Source organism: Prionailurus viverrinus, chromosome E1, assembly GCF_022837055.1.
Source record: "Prionailurus viverrinus isolate Anna chromosome E1, UM_Priviv_1.0, whole genome shotgun sequence".
Lineage (NCBI taxonomy): Eukaryota > Metazoa > Chordata > Mammalia > Carnivora > Felidae > Prionailurus > Prionailurus viverrinus.
The window spans coordinates 38,928,449-38,955,563 of record NC_062574.1 but is presented as its reverse complement, the minus strand read 5'-3'; the positions used below and the strand labels follow the sequence as shown (position 1 = coordinate 38,955,563).

Here is a 27,115-nt window from a genome sequence, read left to right as displayed (position 1 = left end):
AGTTGGATGCTTAACCAACTGAACCACCCAGGCGCCCCCCCATCCTTCTGCATTTAGATGAAAATGTTATTTCTCTCTTGGCTCTTCAAGATGGGTGCTTTATGATTTTTAGTTTTTATTTATTTTTTCTATTTCTATTTTTATTATGTTTTTCTATTCTGCTGTCAAGGCTGTAAGTTTCCTTTTTGTGCTGTTGTAGCTGCATCCCACAAATATTATATTGTCTTTGTCATTGAGTTTAAACCATTTTCTAATTTTCATTATGATATAGTTTTCTCCCCCCCGCCCCTTCTGGTTATCGTTTTGTTACTGATTTTTAGCTTCCCCACTGTAATCAGAGAAATTGTTGAGGCTTTTTTTAATGGTTCAGTATTTGGTTAATGTTGACAAGTGTCTCACGCACGCTTGAAGAGAATATATGTGTTTTAGTTGGGTGCAGTATTGGACTATCAGGTCAAGGTTTATTTTTTTATTTTTTTTATTGTTTAGAGAAAGAGAGCACCAGCGGGGGAGGGGGGCAGAGGGGGAGAGAGAGAGAGAGAGAGGGAGACAGAGAGAGGGAGGGAGAGAGAGGGATGGAGAGAGAGGGATGGAGAGAGAGAGAGAGAGAGAGAGAGAAAGAGAAAGAGAATATCTTAAGCAGGCTCCACGCCCAGCCTAGAGCCCAATGCTGGGTTATATCCCACCGTTCTGGGATCATGACCCAAGCCAAAATCAAGAATCAGACGCTCAACCGACTGAGCTACCCAGGTGCCCCTGGGTCAAGGTTTTTAATTGTGGCGTTCAAATCTATATCCTTCCTAGTATTTGTTTTCCTTCTCTGTGAGTTATTTTAAAATTACTTCTAACAGTGTACTGTGGAGTTTCTTTTTGTCAGTTTTTGCATTACATAGTTTGAGGCTGTGTAATTAGGTGCACATAATCTTTATATTTCTTGTTCAGTTAACTTTCTCATTGTAAAATAATCCTTTATCTTTAATAACATTTCTAAGCTACCATAGCCTGCTTTTGGTTAGTGTTTATATTGTATATCTTTTCTGGAATAGAAAGGCGTTTTTTAAATAATGTGAGAATTTAAATTTCCTTAGAAATATATCCAGAATCTCTTGAGAAAGACATGTACTTTAGAATTTCTTTAGAAGTAAATGTGTATTGGAGCGCCTGGCTGGCTCAGTTGGTAGAGCGTCTGACTCTTGGGATTATGGGTTTGAGCCCTGCGTTGGATATAGCTTAAAAGTTTTTGGGGCACCTGGGTGGCGCAGTCGGTTAAGCGTCCGACTTCAGCCAGGTCACGATCTCGCGGTCCGTGAGTTCGAGCCCCGCGTCAGGCTCTGGGCTGATGGCTCAGAGCCTGGAGCCTGTTTCCGATTCTGTGTCTCCCTCTCTCTCTGCCCCTCCACCGTTCATGCTTTGTCTCTCTCTGTCCCAAAAATAAATAAACGTTGGGAAAAAAAAAAATTTTTTTTAAATAAAAAAAATAAAAATAAAAAAAAATAAAAATTTTTTTAAAGCCTTAAAAAAAAGAAAAGAGTAAATGTATAGTATTTCAAGCTGTATTTTGACATAAAGTCTTGTCAGAGAGTACTGTCATTTTTATGTAATATGATTGATGAATTTACGCAAAGGAAACATTACAAATTTATGGTCTAAAAATTTGTGGGAGTGGGAACATGAGAAAAGTGGGCAGGTTTCATGATGTCATATTGGGTACGATCAGTGATCAGAAAGATTTTATGTGGCTAAGATTGAAGATGAAGCTGAAAAGTTGGCAGCCATATTTTGGGCAAGGTTGGTAGCCATCACTTAAAAAAATTAATCTCTTAATATACCTGTTCCTTAGATTTTTTTCTTGCATCTGTGTTCCAGACGTTTCACTTTAGTTCATGAAAATACTTATGTTGCCAAAAACAACCCCATGTAGCAAGTATGTTATTTAGTATAACTTCGTTATAGTTAACAAAGGCTCAATTTAGGAATTACACTTTTTTCCTGGATTTTAGATGAGAAGCTTTTTGTACCAGAATGTTGAGTTTTAAATTCATAAGTGGAGAGAGAAGGACACATAACTTTGTAACATTTTAAAGTCAAATCCACCTTGAGTGTTTGTATTCAAACATAATGCATACAGTGTCTGTCTTAAATTCATGCCTCTAGATTTAATCACTGGGATTAGGAACATATGAGTAGTAGATAAAACTGGCTTTATTTCCATAACTATAATTGTCTGAACACGTTTCCATGGACATATTGAAACTCTAACATCTATAAAGTTCAACTAAAAGAACATTGATTTAATCTATTTCTTAACTTTCTGAGATAATGACATTTTAAAAGATAGGCACTGTGTTTTAGTTTTGCATTTTATTACAAGGGAAATTCAGTGGGTAAGAAGCTATTGGTACTAGATGTGATCTCATGTAGTAGCCACATTTTAGCTCACTGAGTTGATCGGTAAAGGCTTTGGGAACTTCTGCAGCTAAATACTCTTTTGTTTCTTATTCTTTTTAATATGTTTGGTTTTAGTTTCTAGTCATATACATTCTGGTTATTTTACCTCATTTTTTTCCTTAAAAAAATTCCTTTAGTACCTTCAGAAGGAAAATTTACTTTTTTCTCTTTGTAGTACTTTGCTTAGAAATTTTTTAGGCTTTGGTGTTAATGTTCAGGCGTTGAAGATCAAGGGGTATTTTTGGTTTGGGGGATGACTACAAAATTACCTTATTTTTACTCATTTACATCATGTCTAATGACAATGGTATCGTAAGTACCAAAACTTACAATATTTGCCATAGGGCTAGAACATTTGGCCTTTGGAACATTTGGAAATGTATATGTTGCGGGGGTGGGGGTGCCTCAGTAGTTCAGTAGGTTAAGCGTCTGACTTTGGCTCAGGTCACGATTTCATGGTTTGTGAGTTCAAGCCCCCCGTTAGGCTCTGCCTGCTTCGGATCCTCCTGTCTCCCTCTCTCTCTTCCCCTCGCTTGTGAGTGCATTCTCTCTTTCTCTCTCTCTCTCTCTCTCAAAAATAAATAAATATTAAAAAATGTATGTTGGTAGACAGTACCTTCTTGGTGGTGTTTTGAAGCAAACGGTTCATATTTCCTTTAATTCTGTAGCCAAATGAAATAAAGAAGTGAAGAGTTCTAGAACAATTAAGGTTTATTTATTAATTTTTTTAGTAATCTCTACACCCAGTGTGGGGCTTGAACTCATGACCCCAAGATCAAGAGTTGTACCCGCTTCTGACTGAGCCAGCCAAGCGCCCCTAGAACAATTATTGAAAAAAACCAAAACAAAACCCAAAGTCAGTATGCTACACTGAAATGGAGGAAAACACTGTTTTCCACTCAAGACAAATTAACTGGGGACAAACTAACAAAAAAGCTATATGTTTTATGAGTTTGTGGTAGTCCTCAGCTTATTGTCACCTCGAAAGTTTAAATGGATAGAATCTGAACTCCCATTTGCTTTCAGTGGGTTATTGGCTTTTTTTAAATATCAGAATACCTGGTAAGGGATTGATTCCCTGTTCTTTATGAAGTACCATTATCTCCCTACTAGCAGAAAACACTTTCTCTAAAGAATTTTAAGATGTGTATAGTCAGAATCTCTTAAGTTCCTATTCCAGAATTCTTTTCTTTTCTTTTCTTTTTAATGTTTACTTACTTATTTTTTTTTTTTTTCAACGTTTATTTATTTTTTGGGACAGAGAGAGACAGAGCATGAATGGTGGAAGGGCAGAGAGAGAGGGAGACACAGAATCGGAAACAGGCTCCAGGCTCCGAGCCATCAGCCCAGAGCCTGATATGGGGCTCAAACTCACGGACCGCGAGATCGTGACCTGGCTGAAGTCGGACGCTTAACCGACTGCGCCACCCAGGCGCCCCTTACTTACTTATTTTGAGAGAGAGTGCTTGAGCATAAGCTTGCATGCAAACAGGGGAGGGCGGGGTGGGGGTGGGGGATATCCCAAGCAGGGTTGCCTGAGCCTGACGTGGGGCTCGATCCCACAACTGTGGGATTATGTCTTGAGCCAAAATCAAAAGTCGGGTGCTCAACCGAGTCACCCAGGTGCCCCCCAGAAGTATTTTCTTAGTTAAAACCATACTTGGAGTATATTATGTTAAAAAAGTTTTTGTGGGCTGGTGTAGAATCTAATCACTTTTTCTTATTTTTCTGTGAGAAAGTACACTCTGAACTCTGAGCTCATAAATGAGAGGATTTCTTTCTTTCTTTCTTTCTTTCTTTCTTTCTTTCTTTCTTTCTTTCTTGGGATGGTTATCTTTATATATTGTTTCATTATTTGAGAAGATGTTAATTAGACCTTTATAAATTAGGACTGCTGCGCTTTACAAATCTAGACTTTACAGCTGTGAAAAGAATGGTTAGTGAAGAATTTGATATTATTCACGTGAGACCTCTTTTGTTTCAGATATATGCATTTTTCCAACAAGAGTTAGTTGATTGTGTTAGTGGTTTGCAGCTGTCAGATATTAAATTATTTCCATCCTCCACATAAAATTTGTTTACTATAAAAATTTTCAAACATACACAGAAGTTAAGAGAAGAGTATAATGGCTGCACCCCCACTACCATATATCTAACACTTAGATAGAAAATTGTCAAGATTTTGTCATATTTGCTTTACCCGTGATTTTTTTTACTCCGCCCTTTTTTTGCTGAAATAAAAAATTTTCTTTTTTTTTTTTTTAATTTTTTTAACGTTTATTTATTTTTGAGACAGAGAGAGACAGAGCATGAACAGGGGAGGGGCAGAGAGAGAGGGAGACACAGAATCTGAAACAGGCTCCAGGCCCTGAGCGGTCAGCACAGAGCCCGATGCGGGGCTCGAACTCACAGACCGCGAGATCATGACCTGAGCCGAAGTCGGATGCTTAACCGACCGAGCCACCCAGGTGCCCCCAAATTGTTTTCTTTTTTGACCCTAGGTGTACATTGTTAGATAAATCATAATCCTTAGTTAATTGTACTCATCATTGACCATTGTGTGTCCCCCTTAATTTATTCATTAAGGTTTTAAATTGCTTAATGATAATGAAAATAAATACTTAGGAACCTGCCACTTAAAACAAAGAGCTAAGTCCTGCTTTGAAACTAAGCTGCATCTATAATCATCTCCCCAGTCATATCCCCTGCCTCCCTCTCCCCTGCCTGAAGTAAATTGTCACTCTGAAACCTGTGTTCACTAACATGTTTTGTTTTTATAAGGGATACACCGTGGAATCAAGACTATTGATACTGGAGCTCAAAGTGATGTATAATTCACATGCTTTTGCTTCGTTGAATTGATTTACATGATCTGCTAAAAAAAACACTGTATATTTCTCTTTTAGTTGTTTTAATTTTGATAGCAGGTGTATTGTGTTACATATTATTTAAAACCCTTTTAAAAATATATTCTTTTTTCAAAATGTTTATTTATTTATTTTTGAGAGAGAGAGGGAGGATGGGGCAGAGAGAGAGGTAGACAGAGAATCCCAAGCAGGCTCCACGCTATCAGCGCAGAGCCTGACGTGGGGCTCAAACCCGCAAACTGTGAGATTATGACCTGAGCCGAAATCAAGAGTCAAATGCTTAAATGACTGAGCCACCCAGGCACCCCTAGAACCTTTTCAAAAAAAATATTTATATATTTTGAGGCAGGGGAGGAGGGAGGGATGGAGGGAAAGAGAGAGAGAGCGAGAGCGAGAGCGAGAGCGAGAGAGAGAGAGAGAGAGAGAGAGACACTGTGGACAAGCGGGGGAAGGGCAGAGTGGGAGAGAGAATCCTAAGCAGGCTCCATGCTGAATGCAGAGTCGGACACAGGACTTGGTTTCACACCGTGAGATCATGACCTGACCCAAAATTAGGAGTCAGATGCTCAACTGACTGAGCCTCCCAGGTGCCCCATTACATATGGTTTTACATCTCTTGAGTCTCTTAGTCTAGAGTACTCTGTTTCCCCCAATTTTTTTTTTACGCTGTTGACTTGTTGAAGAATACTAGTGTAATCCTCCTATGGGTATCCTGCATTTGGAATTTGTCTGTTTCCTTCTTCTTAGTGTTCTTTAATTTATTCTAAAAGCTTGATTACATTCATTGTTAACTGTTTTTGGCAAGAATATTCCATAAGCTATGTGCTCTGGGTACTTCATACCATATAGCATCAAAAGGCTCATGATATGATGTATGTTTGTTTTGCCTTTATAAATGGTGAAATTGATCAGTGAGTTCAGGTAGTGACATTATAAAATTTCCTGTTAACCTCTCATTCATTCATGGTCATTTCAGAAATAGTTATCTATTTGGAGATTATAATACATTGATTTTTGTTTTTTCTATTTTTTTTTTTAACTGAAATTCTGTGGAGAATTTTCCCTCATTAACCAAGGCTGTGTGAATACCTTGAACTGTAGTCAGAGCAGGAATAAATGCTTAAATTATTTCTCTTTAATTTTAATTTTCAGAGTCGGGAGTTGGTATAACAGTTACCTTCAGTGGTGAGTCATGAGTTAACGGACTTTTACACAGGGCATGGCTTTCTCATTTTAAGAATCTGTTTGAGATCCTGGACCTTCATATACTCAGTTTCTTTCATTCAGTTGTAGTTATTTATTTTGCTTATATTGACCACAGTCCCCTTCGTGTTGGCTTTTGAGTCCTTTTTCCATAACCCTGGTAACCTTAGATAGCGTCTCCACTTTTTGGCAGAATAAGACGTGTGGGGCTTCCCTTATGTATTTCTTACACCAGTCCTGGAATTAGTCATTCCTCCAAGAAGCCCTGGTTCCTTTTAGTGGGGAATGATATTTAGAGACCACAATCTGGACCCAGAGTATTACTGCTTTGGGCTGTCACTGCCTCTAGGCCTTTTTGGTGGGTGGTGTTAGCAAATAAGTATTTTTGAAAAGACAAAGACCATCAATTCATATTGACATTTCAATTCAGATTGAGGATTTCATACTTAGTTTTGGTGTTTTTTTCTTTTTTTTTTTTGTTTTTGTTTTTAAACTTGCATCACTTCTCTCACACTGAAAGCCTTATTAGCTCTTAACAGAGTAGTAACTTACATTTTTGCTTTATTCTCATACAGATGTCCATTAATAATAATGTTATTAATATTAATACCATGGTATACATTAATAAGAAATGATTTTGTGGGCGCCTGGGTGGCTCAGTCGGTTTAAGTGTTTGACTCTTGGTTTTGGCTCAGGTCATGATCTCATGGTTCATGGGTTCGAGCCCCATGTTGGGCTCTGTGCTGACAGAGGGATTCTCTTTCCCTCTCTCTCTGCCCCTCCCCAGCTTATGCACACGTGTGCACTCTCAAATAAATTAAAAAAAAAAAGGAAATTATTTTGTATATCATAGCCATTTTGTAATAACAATATTACTGTTGACAGTAAGACCACTGAATAGCATTTCAGATTTTTTTTGTAGCTCTCTATTCATCCTTATGCTGTATTTCCATTAAGGACGTATAGTCAAAGTACTGTGTTTCAAAGTCACTTAAAATAATTTTTATTTTATGGTTATGTCAACAACTTGATATACAATTAGGTTTATTTCAGTTTTCAATTTTTAGGGATTGCATTTCTAACTTTAATTTAAAAAAAATGTAAAACAGTTACATGATTCCAAAATCAAGCTGTGTAACTGTGTATATTCCCTCTCTAGGTAATCATTTCCTTTCCTTCCCTCTTAGGTAGTCATTTTTATTAATTTTTGGTTATTTTTCCAGCGTTTTAAAAATTTTTATAAGTAAAGGCAAAAATCTGTCCTTAAACTTGTATTTTTCTCCCCTTCTTACACAGAAGTTGGCATACTATAAGTACTGTTTCACACTTCGCTTTTTTACATTTAACCATTCATATGTGGATATCGTGATTTCCCTAGTCCTGTTATGGTGCATGATATTTCATGTGTGTGTCACCTTTTTTTCAACCAGTGCCCCATTGATGGACATTGTGTCTCTGGTCTTTCGCCATTCTAAATAATGCTGGAATGAGTAGCTCTGTAAATAAGTAATTTAGTATTTTTTTGCCAGCGTATTTCGGGATCGATTTCTAGACATGGGATTGGTAGGTTACGAGTGAGTGCACGTGTAGATATTGTCAGTTCCTTTTTATGCGCTTTGCCCCATTTTTCACTCTCACAGTGTTGTGTGTGGGAGTGCCTGTTAGCAAACTGCCTCTTCACCTGAATGTATTGTGAGACTTGGAATTTTGCCAGTCTGATAGCTGGGAAGCTCCGTATAGTTTTCTTTGCATTTCTGTTAGTTTGAATTAAGTGAGTATTTTTCCATATGTTTCAAGGCCAGTTTTACTTCTTTTGTGACTGCTTATAGATTTTCTCATTTTCCTATCAGGTTGTTGGGATTCTTCTCTCAAAAAAAACTAGGAACTCATTATTCGTTAGAGATAGCCTTTGTGATATACGGCCAACCACTTTTTAATTTAGGGGATTGATTTTAAAAGTATCTTAGTGGCAAAATGAAATACAGAGGGAGGGAGGCTCTTAATTTCTGAACTACCATGGAAAGACCTAGGCTCTCCGTTCATGGTAGCGTTCATTTTGATGATTCTTTTAGGAGCAGTACTCTTACTGCTAACTATTAAATTGGTCTTAAAATTTACAATGACTTAAGCGTTACCTTCTAGTTAATTTGGGAACACAGAATTCAAGCAGAAAATCTTAGAGATAAATAATCCTGTTTAATACTGTTCCTAATACTGTTTGACTACTTTTTGGAAAGAATATAAATTTCAGATTTTGAGGGATTATCTCAAAACCATTTCTACATTTTGTGGGATAATTCTATCACTTTATTCTTCTTCTTCAGCTCTGGGGTAACTGAAAGGCTGTCTGCCTTGTGCTAGAGACTAAGATGCTAAGAGTCTGAGTTAATAGACTGAAAGGCTTAAAAAACAACTCCTAGGGTGTTGCTTATAAATCTCAGACATTACATCCTTCCTACGTGAGCAGCTTTTCTTTTTGAAATCTAGCTTTATAATGCAAACCTAAAACAGCGAAATGTCTTTTCTGGCAAAGCAGTGGCTTTTCATGTGATTTCTAATCTAAAAATCAGATATTCTATTTTTCTAGAAGACCCTAACAAGACCTGTGACAGCAGTAACACTAGTGCTACCACTACCTCCATCCAGCCTAATCTGGAAAACAGTAACAGCAGCAGTGAACTAAATTCTTCCCAGAGCGAATCTGCTAAGGCAGCTGATGAGCCTGAAAATGGAGAAAGAGAGTCTCATACACCTGTCTCTATTCAAGAAGAGATAGGTAAGAATACGCTTCATCCATTCAAGCGAGCTTTTTAATTTTTTTAATTTTTAATTTTTTGAATAAAAGTTTGATGGGGTGGGAAGACCTAGATTTTCTTTGCCTTTTTTGCTTCTTTTTTTTTTTTTTTTTTTTTTTTTTTTTAAGCACGAATAGCACTTGCATTCATTGTCTTTATTTACAAAAATGCAAAAGCACACAGGAAAAAATCTTTTTACTACCCCCTCCCCACAGGTAACCACTGTCAGCAGTTTGGTGTGTAACATTTTCTATTTTTTTCCACGTGGTTACATAATGTATGTGTGTTTACAAGAAGGTTTATTTTTATTTTATTTTATTTTTTTGCAAAAATGGAATCATTTTGCATGTATGGTTCTGCATCTTGCTTTTTTTCCATGTAGGGGACCTTTTCATGATATAAATTGAGTTCGTTCATTTTTTTTTTTTTTAACTGCTGCATGGTACTCCACAGTATGGATGAACAGTAATTTATTTACTATTTCTCTATTAGTGGACATTGAGTCTGTTAACAGTTTTTTTCTTGTTACAAATAGTGGTGCCTTTTTAAACATCCTTAGCATATATCTTTGTGTATTTATGTAAGTATTTCTGGCAGTATAGGAACAGTAAGTGAAATTGCTGGGTCAAATGGTAGGTACATTTTAAAAATAGTGATGACTGCTGCTTAATTGTACATTAAAAGGGATTTATACCAATAATTTACATAATAGGTTATTTCTTCATACATACGAAGAAGAATTCAACATCATCCACCGTTTACATTTTTGCTAATGGTGAAAAATATTTCATTTAAAAATTTGCATATCGTTGCTTACTAACATGGTTGCGTTTCTTTTTATGTGTTGGTTGGACTTTTAGTGAATTGCTGATTCCTATCTTTTGTTCGTTTTTTCCTGTTGAGTTTTGACAGTTTTTCTTAATGAGTTTTAGGAATGCTTTATGTATTCTGGCTATTATCTTTGATTTTATGTATATACTTACATAGTCACTGCTTGCTTTTAACTCTTCCTGTTATCTTGTTATACAGATATTTTTATATAGTTAAATTTCTTTCTTTAAGTTTTCTCTGGATTTTGTGTTTTACTCAGGAAAACCCTACCCCAAGCATGCACATGTTTTATAGTAATTTCACATAGTACTTCTGTAACTTTGTTTTTAATCCTGTATAATTTTGTGTATGGTATGAGATAGAGATCTGTTTTAATTAGAACTTCTTTTCAGTTGCAAGCTGCCAAACCAGCACAAAGTAGCTTCAGTGAAAAGGGAATGTAATTAGCTCATGTAATTGGGAAGTTCAGATACCTGGACCCCCAGGTATCAAAGCTTTTCTGTCTTCCTCTCTTTCTCTCCCACCTTTTGATCGGCATGTGTTTGTGTGTTAACTTCATTCTCTCCTGATGCAGACAGGCTTTTTCCAAGTGGCAGGGAAGATGGCACCAGCGGTTTGTATTCCTATCTTTCCAAGGTCTGTGACCCAAAGGCAAGGCCCCTACTCCTGCTCCAAATCAAAAGTCCTTGAGGAAGAAATTTGAGTGGCCTATCTTGGACATATTGTTCCCACTCCTGTGGCCAGGGCAGGCAAGGTATTATACTTGATGGCTCCAGCAAAAGTGTATGACTGGAGCGGGGTAGGAGTGGTTTTCCAAAGAAAGAGGGATGCTGCAAAGATAGGAAACAAGTACCCACAGCTCTACCCTTTGGTACAAACATATTTACTCAAATTTAAAACTGTCTCTGCTGAACACACTGTGAAGACCTCACCACAACTGAAGAGGTTTTCAAAAACTTCCCCAAAGTACATCTGGTAATTGTAACTTTATCTAGAACTTCTGGGTATTGTGTATTGTTTTTGATTTGGTCTGGGTGTAGCTTCTCTCAATCTCACAATCTGTGAGCCAGATTATGAATTTAAACTTTCTATGACACTTGCTATCCTGATAGTGGAAGGTATTCTCTGGTGAATCTGGCTGCCCTTGGTGTTTTGGAGGATGGCTGTGGATGAAATGTGAGAAGTACCTGGGAAGATCCCCCTTCCAGAGGCCAATCTGCTTTAGCAGCCTGGTTCTTGCTGGCTGTTTTCCAGAATGGGTTGCTGGGGATTGCTGTAGGTTTAAATAATCATCTCTCTCAGCATGGCAGATGGGGAGTTTTTTCTGGCAGTAGCACTCCCTGGTAGATTGCCTGGGTTCCCAGCCTAGCACCTAATACCCAGAAACTCTGCTCAGGGTCTCTGAAGGTGTAGCCACCGTACTTGCTCTGTGGGTCTGCTCTTCAGACCAGATTCCTTAGCCTTCAGGTAAATAAAGTCTGCCTAGGCTTCTGCCTCCTGCCATCCTTAAACAACGAGCTCCAGAGGCTGGCCTAAAGCCGCTCTGTACTCTGCCTCCAGGCTGCATGGAAGTGATTCACTCCTTTATAATGGGAGGAATGTGGCCTCTGGGTACGGGCTGTGAGACAGGCCTTGTTCCCTTTCTCTGCCACTTCAAGTCTTACCCCTAAGGATGAATTTTATACCTCCTTTCTCTTATTTGCATGCAATTTAGCAAGTGTCAGGGGTGCCTGGCTGGCTTAGTTGCAAGAGCTTGTGACTCTTGATCTTGGGGGTCAACTCTTTTTTTTTAATATTAATTTATTTTTGAGAGAGCTCAAGCTGGGGAAACGAAGCGGGCTCTGTGCGGAAGCAGGCTGACAGCAGGCAGCCCAGTGTGGGGCTCGAACTCCCCTCACGAACCATGAGATCATGACGGGACCTGAGCCGAAGTCAAAGTCGGACAGAGTCAAAAGTCGGACGCTCAGCCGACTGAGCCACCCAGGTGCCCCTCGGGTCGACTCTTGATCTTTAGTTCCTTGAGTTTAGCTCCACATGGGGAGTAGAGATTACTTCAATAAATAAATAAACTTAAAAAAAAAAAAAAGGCACCTTAGCAAAGTGTCAAAGGATGGACTCTCAGGTTCTTAGTTGAAGGGCTTCTCTTAAAAAGCACTGTGCTTGCCCTTGCTGGTTTTAGGAAATTTAGCCTAGATCAGATGCTTTCTATGAAGTGTTTATTGTAGGGCCGTATTAATGGTCCCAGGAAATAGCTACTGTAGTTCAACATCTTGGTATGAACTTCAACATTGGTAGGCTCATGGTCTGAGACCCAAGAGAAAATTGTTGATAGTCTGACCAACCGCTTTGATGTCACACATCGAAGGTTTCTGGCTTTTCAACCTGGGCCAGAAAAACACCTGATAATACCTGTACCCTACCTTGATTTAGTTAGTGCCATATTTTGGGCTCAAACATTTTTAAATATTCTACTGGATTATTTAGAATTTATTAGTTGTAAGTGACAGAAATCCACCAGACTTGCTTACAATAAAAAGAGAATTTAATTGGCTGATGCTTCTGGGAAGTCTAGAGGGAGTGACAGACAGCCTCAGGTACATTATTGAACCGTGGGAGCCAAACGAGGTTACCATGGGTCTTTCTCTTCCTCGTATCCACCCTCCCTCCCCAATAACTTATTGTCTCTTATTGTTGAAACTTTTTTCCATGTTGTGAGATAAAAGTAGACAACCCCTAATTTATACTCTTTCTGCTCACTAACACAAAAAACAAGACCAGGGTGCCTGGCTGGCTCAGTCAGAAGAGCATACAACTTTTGGTCTTGGGGTCGAGAGTTTGAGCCCCACATTGGGTGTAGAGGTTGTTTATATACATACATACATACATACATACATACATACATGTTGGGTGTAGAGATTACATACATACATATATACACATTGGGTGTAGAGATTACATACATACGTACATAAAATAAAATAGAATTTTAAAAAAGCAAGAGGCTTTATCTGTCACCAGATTTTGAAAATTAGAGTAGTGGGCTGAATGGCTGGGGCCACATAGCCAGATCTGGACAGTCACTGTGGCCAGGCAGTGATATGCTCTCTTTGGCCAAGCTGGGTGACATTGTTTACCCAATATAGCAGGATAATTATTTTGTAGCCCTGGCTGAATAATATGACTGAAGTAGGGGAAAAGCATATCTCCAAAGGAAAGAAGGGGTGTTGGTCAGATAAAATTAAGAAATGCTTTCCTGAATTTTATATTTTCTAAAATAGTTTTCCCATTCTAATTTTTTTTCTACTCAAAATGCAATTTTTATAAAATATAGCAAGTTTTCTGTTTAATCTTTCATTTTCCAGTGCCACACAATTCTTAATTTAAAAAACTTTATAATTTTTTTTTTTTAACGTTTATTTGTTTTTGAGAAGGAGAGAGCCAGGGAGTGAGCAGGGGACGGGCAAGGGGAGAGGGAGACACAGAATTGGAAGCGGGCTCCAGGCTCTGAGCCTGTCAGCACAGAGCCCGATGTGGGGCTCGAACTCATGGACCATGAGATCATGACTTGAGCCGAAGTCGGATGCTTAACCAACAGAGCCACCCAGGCAACCCAAATTTTAAAAAGTTTTAAATTGAAAAGAGAAATCTTGTTCAGCTATCTGGCCAGTGGAAATTGGATAGTGATGCAAAAGTTTTAAGAATGTAGAGAAATTCTCAGCCAAAGTGAGATTCATGGAAAAGCAGAAAATGTCCTTTGGCATAACAATCTGTCACTTAAAAAAAAAAATTAAGTTATTATGAAAATGTGAGAGGTCTTTATACCATTAAAAAAACCTGATTTAGTTGATTTTGCATGTATAATTACTTGTATACACAGATAACTATCTAGATTTCTTAGGTGAAAATTCACTTGGCATTTATGTTTATAAGCTTTAAACTATTATGTATTTAAACAATTTCAGTGGACATCTTTCTAAAATTAATTATACCATTTACTTTGTATACAAAATCCACATTGAATATATGAGGCAACATTTTATTAGTGTGCATTTTGAGTTATGATGTTTATAAATTTGTAGCAGCCCTTCATGTTTTCTAGTAGATGTGCTTTGATACAGATAACCTGGCATGTTTGAATTTTCTGTAAAATAATAAATGACAGTAAAGTTCTGACATACTTTCTTCTAAGCAAAACCCTTAAGAATGAATACATTTGCTTTGGCTATTCAAGGACTTTTTGTTTACTTTCTGGATCTTAGATGTGCATCAGGTATGAGTTTTGGATAAATCAGAAATTGTTATAACTTACTTACTCTTAGCATTTACTTTTGGCTTTTCGTTTGCTAACAGGTGATTTCAAATCAGAGAAGTCTAATGGAGAAATAAGTGAGTCTCCTGGAGCTGGAAGAGGGACATCTGGGTCAACTCGAATTATCACCAGATTACGGAATCCAGACAGCAAGCTGAGTCAGCTGAAGAGCCAACAGGTGGCTGCTGCAGCCCATGAAGCAAATAAATTATTTAAGGAGGGCAAAGAGGTATGTTTTTTCTGCTTAACACAAAAATCTCTGGAGTGTGAAATAATTTTATTTATCATGCCTTAAAAATAGGGATGGGAAGTTTGTAGACCTCCTTTTGAATTCTATTTGCTCTCCTTCCAAGAGTGTAGTGGGTAACCAGATTGAAAGTGGTTAGTTTCATCCTGTATTACAGTAAGTATAGTTGTGTACCCAAATTTCAGTTCATGCAGGGAAATGCTATAAATGGGTGGTATACTTTCTTTCTGTATGGCTACTTTTATTGTATATAATTCTAAAGAGATAGAGCCTTCTTTTACACATATGGTAATGAGTACCCTGTTTGTGGGCTTTAGTAAAGAGTTATAGATGACCTAATGCTCAGTGCTGGTTATAATAAATTTAGCTGAACCTGCAGCTAGTGGATGGGTCTCTGCTTGCCCCATGATAGTAGCAGAGTACGGTGCACAGAACAGCACAGCATCCTAGCTCTGATTATGAACAAAAAGACCGAAGCTAGGATTTAGTAATTAAAAAAAAATTTTTTTTAAGTAATCTCCATACTCAGTGTGGGGCTCGAACTCAAAACCTCAACTGAGCCCGCCAGGCACCCCAGCTAGGACTTAGTATTTGCCCCCCAGCTAGCCAGGGTGGCAGAATAATGCCACAATGTGTCTCCCACATTTAAGAATTATTTACAAGGTAGATATGCAAGAATATACAATATTCTTTTATAAACATTGTAGGAGTTGCTTTATTTTATTTATTTTTTCTTTAATGGTCATTTTTGAGAGAGAGAAAGAGTGAGAGCCAGTCAGGGCACAAGTGGGGGAGGGGCAGAGAGAGAGGGAGACACAGAATCCAAAGAGGCTCCAGACTCCAAGCTGTCAGCACAGAGCCCGACACACGGGGTTCGAACTCATGAGCCATGAGATCATGGCTTGACCTGAGCTGAAGTTGGATGCTTACACAACTGAGCCATCCAGGCGCCCCTATAGGAGTTGCTTTAAAGCAGCAGTTTTCAAGCTGGTTTTTCACTCTGACCCTTAGTATGACATTTTTCTTAGCAACCCAGGACTCCTATTCAATAGTTTCCTGAAAAAGGATTTTACCTAACTGTGTATGATGCACTCTGGTGTTTTCTAGTCTACTCGAGTATATTATACTTTGTTTTTTATAAAGTTGAATATGATCCACTGTCGATTTCATGGTTCACTAAAGGATTGGGATCAACTGTTTGAAAACATGATTTTAAAGTATCTGTGGGCTCTTATGCTAAAGCTGGAATGATAAAAGGAACAGAAGAAAAGATATTTTTAGGAATATATCTTTTGGGGAATAGTACATGCCATGGTTTCCTTCTTCCCTAACCTGTGTTTTTTAGGCTGGAACTAACGATTGGTGAATGATATACACATGCAGTTTTGTGTGTGTATTTGAGATGCATGAAAATAATAATGTCTGACGTATAATACAGATTCTCTTTGTGGGAAGATCTTGGTTGTTTAATTGTAAACAGTTAGCTTTAGCTTTTAATTTCGCTTATAAATTTCAGAAGTTCACGGGGCACCTGGGTGGCTTAGTCAGTTAAGCGTCTGACTCTTGATTTGGGCTCAGGTCATGATCTCACAGTTCGTGAGTTCAAGCCCCAGGTTGGGCTGTGTGCTGACAGTGTGGAGCCTGCTTGGGATTCTCTGTCTCTCTGTCTCTCTGTCTCTCTGTCTCTCTCTCTCTCTTTTTTTTTTTTTTTTATTAAATTTTTTTTTTTTCAACGTTTATTTATTTTGGGGACAGAGAGAGACAGAGCATGAACGGGGAAGGGGCAGAGAGAGAGGGAGACACAGAATCGGAAACAGGCTCCAGGCTCTGAGCCATCAGCCCAGAGCCCGACGCGGGGCTCGAACTCACGGACCGCGAGATCGTGACCTGGCTGAAGTCGGACGCCCAACCGACTGCGCCACCCAGGCGCCCCTCTCTCTCTCTCTCTCTATCTCTCTGCCCCTCCCCTGTTTAAAGACTCTGTGTCTCTCTCAAAATAAATAAACGTAACATTTCAAAAGTTCAGTCATAAGGTATACCTTATTTGGAATGATAAATTACAAATCATTAAAAGACAGTTGATCAAGTTTACATATTTGATATGAATAATGAGTCTCTTTATCTTCTTGGTCAGGTACTGGTAGTTAACTCTCAAGGAGAAATTTCACGGTTGAGCACCAAAAAGGAAGTGGTCATGAAAGGAAATATCAACAATTATTTTAAGTTGGGTCAAGAAGGGAAGTATCGAGTCTACCACAATCAGTACTCCACCAATTCATTTGCTTTGAATAAGCACCAGCACAGAGAAGATCATGATAAGAGAAGGCATCTTGCACATAAATTCTGTCTGACTCCAGCAGGAGAGTTCAAATGGAATGGTTCTGTCCATGGGTCCAAAGTTCTTACCATATCTACACTGAGGCTGACTATCACCCAACTGGAAAACAATATCCCTTCATCCTTTCTTCATCCAAATTGGGCTTCACACAGGTAAAGGACACTAAGGTTCATTTATTGCTGTGAATATACTAAATATTTGCGAAATGCTTATTGCAGGTGCTCGGTTTAAACTTGTTACCAATAAATTGAATGCAGTCAGTTTAGGCAGCAAAACACTGAGGACATGAGGGATGTGAGTGTACTTCCAAGTTATTGAACCAGCGTTAGCATTTGGAAGATTTCTGGAAAGCAAAGTCTTTATCCCTGGAGTCAAGTGAAGGCAAGACAAAGTTCCAGAACACTGTAGAACATTTAAGGAGTTGAAAGACTAACTGACCTCTGGGATTCCTTCTAGTGTTCAAAATCTGTGACTCGGTGAGTTAGGAACTTCCAGTAGCAGTGTATTGATACTTGCTTGGCCTGGAAACATCTGCCGTATGAGGTGGAGTCATGAATCACAACTCTTGTGCTTTTAATTGAAGACCAACAAGTGAAAGAATTTTTTTTTCTCCTTCTGACATACAGGGCGAATTGGATCAAGGCAGTTCAGATGTGTAGCAAACCCAGAGAATTTGCATTGGCTTTAGCTATTTTGGAGTGTGCGGTTAAGCCTGTTGTGATGCTGCCAATATGGCGAGAATCTTTAGGACACACCAGGTAAGTGAGTTCTGAGCCTTGTACGTGGTGGGCCGCGCTCCCTTTTGGAATATTAGTCTCTTAATAATGGAAGTTCGTGTATTGAAAAGGCCATTTACATGTTACGTTTAACTCTTCTTGGCCTCGTTTTCCCCTCCATGAGATATGTAACATGAGTAAATATGTATTTTTTGTGATAAAGGACTGGATGAAGATGGAAAGAGATTAAAATACTTTTTAAAATAAAAAGCATTTTTATTGAATAGAGTATTCACATTTAATATTCTACAATGTTTCAGGTACTGTGCTAGGCATGTGATTTAGAGTTGAATGTCCAGAGATCATTCATCTCCTAAGTAGACCCAGAGCTGTGTGGCTTCAGCAGATACTTAAAAAAAACAGATAAATTTTGTGGCTTGATTCTACTTTTTAGCTCTAGTGGATTTAACTTTAATTAGTCTTTAAAAAGTTATTATTACAGAACTACTATGAGCTTATGGTAAAAAAATGTCAATTACTATTCAAAGTGAAAAGAATCATTTTATGCCCCTCTACAGATCATATAACACTGTTATTTTGTTAATATACACAGATTTTGTGTTGCTTCCCACATCTGTGTTTTATTTTATGTTACAAAGTTTTATTGTTTTTCAATGGAAAGTATTTTAAGAAAAGTCGTTTACACCTGCTAAATTTTCATCTACTAAGGATTGCTCCAAGGTGTGTGTGTGTGTGTGTGTGTGTGTGTGTGTGTGTGTGTGTGTGTGTGTGTGTGTTTTCCTCACATAAATCTTATGGATACTTATTTTCTTTCTTTTCTCCCTCTTATTTTGAATGTAACTGCTGCTACTCATAGAGGCTTTCACAAATGGGATGGATTTAATTCTTCCTAGGATTAAAAAAAAGAGGGTTGAGTTCAGGTGCTACAGATGGTGCTCACTGGGAGAGGAGAGCTGAATGGGTGGCATACCTTTATTTTACTTCTTTTTAAGATTTTATTTATTTTTTTCACATTTTTATTGAAATTCTGGTCAGTTAATACCTTTTTTCTACTTCTTACTGATCTCTTTTATCACGCTAGAACAAGGAGAGTCCAAGGCTGTTGCTCCTTCTTCCATTTACCTCGAGACATGACCAAAACAGTTCTGCCCCAACTTTCTTCTGTTCAGCGGTCATCCGGAAGCTACTGGTGGTGGACTAAGCAGCCATGTCTCTGGTGACAGAGATCAGTGCTTTGCGAACTAGAGCTTAGCTAAATGTTGCTAAATAAACTCCAATACTCAAACGTAACTTAAAGTGACTAAATCCTACCTTTTATAAATTCATCTCTCAATTTTAAACATTCTAATGGAAGATGGAATTTGACTTTTTTTTTTTAAATCAAGGTATTTTTTTTTCTTCCTGGTTTGTCATTAGGATTAGTCTTCTAAACAGGTTACTTAAAGCTATAAAATTATATCATGAATTATATTTGTATTAGTATGACACACCTGGTCATATATATGAAGGAACTCTTTTTTTTTTTTTTAAATGTTTATTTTTGACAGAGAGTGTGAGTGGGGGAGGGGCAGAGAGAGAGGGAGACACAGGACCTGAAGTAGGTTCCAGGTTCTGAGCTGTCAGCACAGAGCCCAACGCGAGGCTCAAACTCATGAGCTGTTGAGATCATGACCTGAACTGAAGTCGGACGCTTAACCGATTGAGCCACCCAGGCGCCCCAAAAGAACTCTTTTTTAATATGATGAAGTGAGATAAAATAGAATGCTTTGAATTAAAAAAAATTTTTTTTTTCAATGTTTATTTTTTTTTTTTGAGAGAGAGAGAGACAGAGTGCAAGTTGGGGAGGGACAGAGAGAGAGGGAGACACAGAATCAGAGTCAGGCTCAGAATCTGAGCTGTTAGCACAGAACCCCATGCAGAACTCGAACTCACAAACTGCGAGATCATGACCTGAGCTGAAGTCGGACACTTAACCGACTGAGCCATCCAGGTGCCCTTAGAATACTCTGAATTTAAAAAAAATTAGACACCGAGATTCAGAAAAAATAGAAATTAGTAATAGGACTTTCACTTTCCTCAGTGCTCTCCTCAAAAACTTCCAGGTGACAGACCTCTAAGATTTGGCCCTAAAGAACAGTCTAGAAAGTCAACCAGATATTTTATTCTTAAAATGGTTGCTTATTGTGATAGTCAATAATAAAGCTTTGAGAGCCTTCTAAATATCTAACAGTTGCAGAGCATTTAAAAAATAATGATAAGTTATGATTTTTTTGAGAAAACTATAAAGTTTTTGTTGAAAAACAATACTAGAGATGAAAGCATACCTAGATAAATGGAAATATATCTCAGGTTCATGTATAGGAATAACTCAGTGTCTTAATAATGTTAATTTTCCTCATGTTACTACATAAATTAATTTTGATAGCATTGATAATTATCATCGGGCTTTCTACTGAATTTGAGAAGGTGATTAAGAAATTTATATTGAGGGGCGCCTGAGTGGCTCATTCAGTTAAGCGTCCAACTCATGATCTCAAAGTTCATGAGTTTGAGCCCTGCATCAGGCTCTGCGCTGACAGCTGTAGAGCCTGCTTGGGATTCTCTGTCTCCCTCTCTCTGTCTTCCCCTCCCCACTCATGCACTGTCTCTTACAAAATAAATAAACTTATTATTATTTTTTTTTAAAGAAAGAAATTTATATGGACAAGGGCAGTAATAGAAAGGGTAAATTTGAAGGACAGGGTAGAAAGACTCGTCCTACCAGGTAACAAAACTTACTTGGTAGTAATGCTGTGGTGTAGATACAAAGAAATAGACTCGTGATACAGAGTAAACAATCCAAAAAGAGACCAGACCATATATGGAAATATAATAGATAGAGAGTAGCATTAAAAAGGGTGAATTCTTCAGTAACAAGTGTGATGAGGCAATTTGAGTTATCTACATAGAGGAAAATTGGATTTCATTTTTTGTATCCTACACATCCCATATCTTTATAGTCCCCTCCAGGCAGAGTAAATCCTAAATGGTGAAAAGCAAAGCTGCACGAAGAAAATACAAAAGATTCTCTTTATGATTTTGGAATGAAGACAGTTCCTCCTTCTCTCCTTTCTGGCTCCTCTACTTCCCTCTCTTCTTCCTTCCATCCCTTTTTCCTTTGCCTCTTTCCTATATTCTTTCCTTCTCCCTTTCTTCCATCCTCCCTTCCACACTTCATCCTTTTCTCTTACTCTCCATTGCTTTCTTTCCTTCCTGATTCATTCACTATGTCCCAAAATGTACCTAAGTGTGGGATTATTTCTTCCATTTATAAGCTGTTATCTATCAGGTAAGAATAAGTGTACCTTTATGTGTCTGTGTATCTGCAGTTACAAATGACTTTCTTTTTTCACGTTTAATATTTTGATACATACATAAGATTGTAATATATAAGCAATAATGGGTCATAATTAGAGGAACACCTGTGAATTCATCAACCAATTTACAAATAAGAACATTATCATTATTACATCTACTTTCTGTTTACATTACCCTGCCTCCTTCTAGAGATAACTGTAATTTTTTTTTAAGTTTTTCATTTATGTATTCTGAGAGAGAGAGAAAGAGAGACAGTGCAAGTTGGGAAGGAGCAGAGAGAGGGAGAGAGCATCCCAGCAGGCTCCATGCTACCGGTGCAGAGCCCAACACGGGGCTTGAACTCCGGAAACCACGAGATCATGACCTGAGCCAAAACTGAGAGTCAGATGCTTAACCGACTGAGACACCCAGGCACCCCTAGAGATAACCATAATTTATAAGTGTTTGTTATTCCCTTTTATTATGTAGTTTTATCACATATGTATAGATCAGTGAATGGTGGATTGTTTTCTGTTGTTTGAGTTTTGTAATAATAAATCATTCTAAAAAACTAAGCCATAGAAAGGTTAAAGGTACATTCATTTTTTTGGTACTATAATCAAAAGAGGGTTAGTATTCACAGTATATTCAAGAACTTCTACAGTTCAAAAAGAAAAAAACCAAACTACTTAGTAGGAAAAAAGGCTACAGATACAAACATAATTCACAGAAGAGGAGACACAAATAGTAAAAAATATGAAAACATATTTTACCTTCCTGGTAAGATGAGATAAATGCACATGAAAACTAGGGCCTGGGGCGCCTGGGTGGCTCAGTCGGTTGGGCGTCCGACTTTGGCTCAGGTCATGATCTCACGGTTCGTGGGTTCGAGCCCCGCGTCGAGCTCTGCGCTGACTGCTCAGAGCCTGGAGCCTGCTTCGGATTCTGTGTCTCCCTCTCCCTCTGCCCCTTCCCCGCTCATGCTCTGTCTCTCTCTGTCTCTTAAAAATGAGTAAACGTTAAAAAAAATTAAAAAAAAAAAAAGAAAAGAAAACTAGGGTCTGTTCTTTCACACCCATCAGATTGTTAAAAATTTAAAGAGTATTGGTAAATATGTGACATAAGTAGGAAGAGAATTGATACACTGTTGATAAAAGAGCAATTGTATACTGGTTACTGCAACCATTTTAGAGAATAATTTGGCAAAAACAAAGTTGAAAATGCAATTCTACTCCTAATTAAGTACGTCAGAGAGACCTTACATGTGTGTATGAGAAGACCTGTAGGAAGATGTTTCTGATAATATTTTGTAATGGTGAAATTTGGTAACAGTCCCTAAATGCCCATAATGAGGCACCTTCAAGTTATGATGTGGTTCTGTAATGGGCTATTATATACAGCAGTGAGGCCAGAGTAAGTGTCAACGAGACTGGCTCTCATGCATGTACAAGAGAGTGAAAACACTTCTTTTCTTAAAAAATACATGGAGTAGGATTCAATTTATGTAAAGTTTCAAAGCGTATATGCTGATATCATGTTAAAATATTATTTGGGGATACAGAGATTTATAGTAAAACTTTAAAGAAATGCAAGAGCTATATGCTTGAAACTTAAGAAATACACTTTTATTTTTTTATTTTTATTTTTTTCCCCAATATATGAAATTTATTGTCAAATTGGTTTCCATGCAACACCCAGTGCTCATCCCAAAAGGTGCCCTCCTCAATACCCATCCCCCACCCTCCCCTCCCTCCCACCCCCCATCAACCCTCAGTTTGTTCTCAGTTTTTTTTTTTTTTAAATTTTTTTTTCTTCAACGTTTTTTTATTTATTTTTGGGACAGAAAGAGACAGAGCATGAACGGGGGAGGGGCAGAGAGAAAGGGAGACACAGAATCGGAAACAGGCTCCAGGCTCCGAGCCATCAGCCCAGAGCCTGACGCGGGGCTCGAACTCACGGACCGCGAGATCGTGACCTGGCTGAAGTCGGACGCTTAACCGACTGCGCCACCCAGGCGCCCCTATTCTCAGTTTTTAAGAGTCTCTTATGCTTTGGCTCTCTCCCACTCTAACCTCTTTTTTTTTTTTTTTTTAAGAAATACACTTTTAAATAAATAACAAATGGTCAAAGAAGAATCGTAATGGAAACTAGTAAACATTTTGAATTGAGAGTTTATGAGAATACTACATACATTGAAGTTTGTAGGCTGCAACCAAAGAGTACCTAGGGGAAATTGATAGCCTTCAATGTGTACGTTAGAAAGGAAAAACTCCAAATTAGTTAGCTAGGCATACATCTCAAGTCACCTCAAAGAAAGCAAATATTAAGAACTACTATTAAATATTTGATGAAATAGAAAATAAACATACCTTAGAGCCCATCTGATGAGATTATCGGGAAAGAAAAAACAAAGGGGAAAACACAAGTAACCAACATCTAGAATAGAAGAGAGGATATGCCAGTCAGTATTTCTGATTCTCTCTCACTGGCACTAGGGCTTTTAAACCCTCAGAGGGTCCACTAACATAGTATTCAGGCCTCCTGCATCTGTAGAAGAAGGGCTCACTGGGCTTCTAGTTTTGGGTAAAAGGATTGGAGAAGAGGGTCCAGAGAAAGAGGGAGAGAGAGAATCCCAAGCAGGCTTGGTGCTATTGGTGTGGAGCTCTATGTGGGGCTCAATCCCACGAGCTGTGAGATCATGACCTGAGCCAAAATCAAGAGTCAGATGCTTAACAGACTGAGCACCCAAGTGCCCCTCTTTTTAACTTTTCTTGAAGTATTTTTTTAAATTTTATTTATTATTTTTAAAATTTTACATCCAAATTAGCAGATAGTGTAACAGTGATTTCAGGAGTAGATTCCTTAGTGTCCATTGCCCATTTAGCCCATCCCCCCTCCCACTACTCCCCCCCCCCCACTACCCCTCCAGCAACCCTCAGTTTGTTCTCCATATTTATGAGTCTCTTCTGTTTTGTCCCCTTCCCTGTTTTTATATTATTTTTGTTTCCCTTCCCTTATGTTCATCTGTTTTGTCTCTTAAAGTCCTCATATGAGTGAAGTCGTATGATTTTTGTCTTTGACTGACTAATTTCACTTAGCGTAATACCCTCCAGTTCCATCCACGTAGTTGCAAATGGCAATATTCCATTCTTTTTGACTGCTGAGTAATACTCCATTGTATATATATACCACATCTTCTTTATCCATTCATCCATCGATGGACATTTGGGCTCTTTCCATACTTTGGCTATTGTTGATAGTGCTGCTATAAACATGGGGGTGCCTGTGCCCCTTCGAAACAGCACACCTGTATCCTGTGGATCAATGCCTAGTAGTGCAATTGCTGGGTCATAGGGTAGTTCTATTTTTAGTTTTTTGAGGAACCTCCATACTGTTTTCCGGAGTGGCTGCACCAGCTTGAATTCCCAAGTTTTCTTAAAAGTATTAACTGATGGAGTTTGTCAAGAGAAAACATACATATACATATACATATACATATACATATACATATACATGTGTGTGTATATGTGTATGTATGTACATGTTGGCAGATGAAGGCATAATTATATGCAGTTGACCTAAGTAGACACTTAGAAACCCCAAGAAAATTGAAAAACTATCAGAAACAATCTGAAAACTAAAAAAGATGGCTGCCATATTGAACAATGCATTTTATGTGACAGTAACTATGTAGAAAATACTGTAGGAGTTCTGAGTGAAAATAACATTGTATGAACACATTTAATTTTGCTCCCTGCTTACCTCCATGAAAACTATGGCAAAGGGTTTTTTTTTTTTTAAAGCATAAACCCATGGAGAAGAGAGGAACAATAGAGAATAAAGCACCAATAAAGCCATGGAAGCAGTAATCCAGGTAGACAAATGATAACCTACCAAAGAGGACCATATCCTAAGTCAATGGGGAGAGCTGAGAATTTTCCCAAGTTATACCACAGAATAATCAAATGGCACAGAAGCAGGAAGTCCATAGCAGTCCACTTTGGATCCGTACCTGCTTACAGCCCTACCAAATGACCCAGAGTGTGGTGAGCCCAGTGTCTTCCAGACCTTGCTCATGCCCTCACCCTCGGATTTCACCAGAAGAGGCTCTTGGAAGCTGTGACACAGAGACAGGTTTATTTTTTCCTGGGAACCTTCTTTTAATAGTAACAGCATTGCTCTTATGCTCATGCAGCTAGTTTTATTCTTGCTACTGAGTTTTCAAAAGCCAAACTTGCTACTGTTTGGGGTATACACATGGGTGGTAAAACTATAAAGAAAAGGGGATAATAACCCTAAAGTCAAGATAATGACTGCCTGGGAGTGGGACACACTAGCTTCAGATGTATTTGGTTTATTGATAAAGTTCTCTTTCTTAATCTGGTTACATTTTATATATATTTTTTAATTGTAATGAAAAGATCCCCATAACAACAAAACTCTCAGGGTGCCTGGGTGGCTCAGGCAGTTAAGCATCTGACTTCGGCTCAGGTCATGATCTCGCGGCTTGTGGGTTCAAGCCCCGTGTCGGGCTCTGCTGACAGCCCAGAGCCTGGAGCCTGCTTCGGATTCTGTGTCTCCCTCTCTCTCTGTCCCTCCCCTGCTCATGCTTGTGTCTCTCTCTGTCTCAAAAAAATAAATAAACATAAAAGAAAATTAAAACAAAAAAAACAAACTCAAACAACTGGAATGAATTTAACAAGAAATATTTAGGATCACGTAAAGGAATCATTAAAACTTTATTAAAGATAGGAAGGAGGGGCGCCTGGGTGGCTCAGTCGGTTAAGCGTCTGACTTCAGCTCAGGTCATGATCTCACAGTCCGTGAGTTCGAGCCCCGCATCGGGCTCTGTGCTGACCGCTCGGAGCCTGGAGCCTGCTTCGGATTCTGTGTCTCCCTCTCTCTCTTCCCCTCCCCTGCTCATGCTCTGTCTCTCTCTGTCTCAAAAATAAATAAAAAACATTAAAAAAAAAAAAAGATAGAAAGGATACTCAGTAAATGAAAGATAAAGATATATCCTATGTTTAGATGTGTATATTACATTTTCTGAAACCGTGTATTATGTTAATTATATTAATCTTCTAAAATTAATATTCATTTGCATTTTGAATAAGATTTTCCCTCCTTGAGGGGCACACAGGCTTGATCAAAATGATACTAATCTATCATCTAGGAAAATTAATTGCAAGAAAAGGGAAGTAGGTATGAGGAAGAAAGGAATAGATATTGGAACACTTGTTTTCAGTGTTCATTATTTTGAGAGAGAGAAGGGGAGCGCATGTTGGGGAGGGGCAGAGAGGCAGGGGGAGGGAGAGAGAAAGAATTCCGAGCAGGCTCCATGCGCTGTGTGAAGCTCAACTCAGAGCTTGATCTCAGGACCTGAGCCAAAATCAAGAGTCGGACGCTTAACCGATTGAGCCACTCAGGTGCCCCAATATTCGAACATTTTCGAAGCTACAATAAAAATAAGATTTTAGGGTAGTAGAGTAGAACAAAGAATCTAGAAATAGGCCTAAGCACATGTGAGCATCTAGCAATGATAGCACTGCATGTCAGAGAAGGAAGCAGGACCTAGAAAATTTCAGCCTAGCTCCCTGCCTTGGCAAAAACATTCAGATAAACGGAGATTTTTTTAAAAAACAATAACCAAAAAGTTTCAATAAGAAACCGTGGATTAATTTATGTTTTTGTTGTGATACTTTCTTTTTAAACAGATATAAAACCCAGATGCCATAGAGGAAAAAAAGTGGATATATGTATTTAAAATTCTGAGTGGAAAGATAATATTATAATCAAACTCAAAAGATGACAAACTGAGGAAAAATATTTGCACCACAAATGGAAAGTTACCTTAAGTGACAAAGATCTTTTATAAGTGAGAAGGACTAATAGTCCAGTACAGACAAGACAAAGGATTTGAACAGGCATTTTGCAGAAAAATAAATACGAAAGGCCAGTAGACATTAACAAAATGTTTACTCTCTTGCAATTAAAGAAATGTAAA

The 27,115-nt window shown here is 38.2% G+C and overlaps 1 protein-coding gene across 13 annotated transcripts in view; it reads left to right on the top strand.

The window, feature by feature from the left end:
* The window catches only part of BPTF (bromodomain PHD finger transcription factor), a 147,262-nt gene that overhangs the window by 62,790 nt on the left and 57,357 nt on the right, over positions 1-27,115 (top strand). For 9 of the 13 annotated variants that reach the window (XM_047831677.1, XM_047831682.1, XM_047831679.1 and 6 more), the window contains 4 exons: positions 9,106-9,294; positions 14,495-14,682; positions 16,835-17,190; positions 17,665-17,796. In XM_047831677.1, coding sequence (XP_047687633.1) covers positions 9,106-9,294; positions 14,495-14,682; positions 16,835-17,190; positions 17,665-17,796 — 865 coding nt within the window. The remainder of the gene's footprint in view (positions 1-9,105; positions 9,295-14,494; positions 14,683-16,834; positions 17,191-17,664; positions 17,797-27,115) is intronic. The other 4 variants (XM_047831681.1, XM_047831678.1, XM_047831676.1 and 1 more) reach the window with 2 other exon arrangements.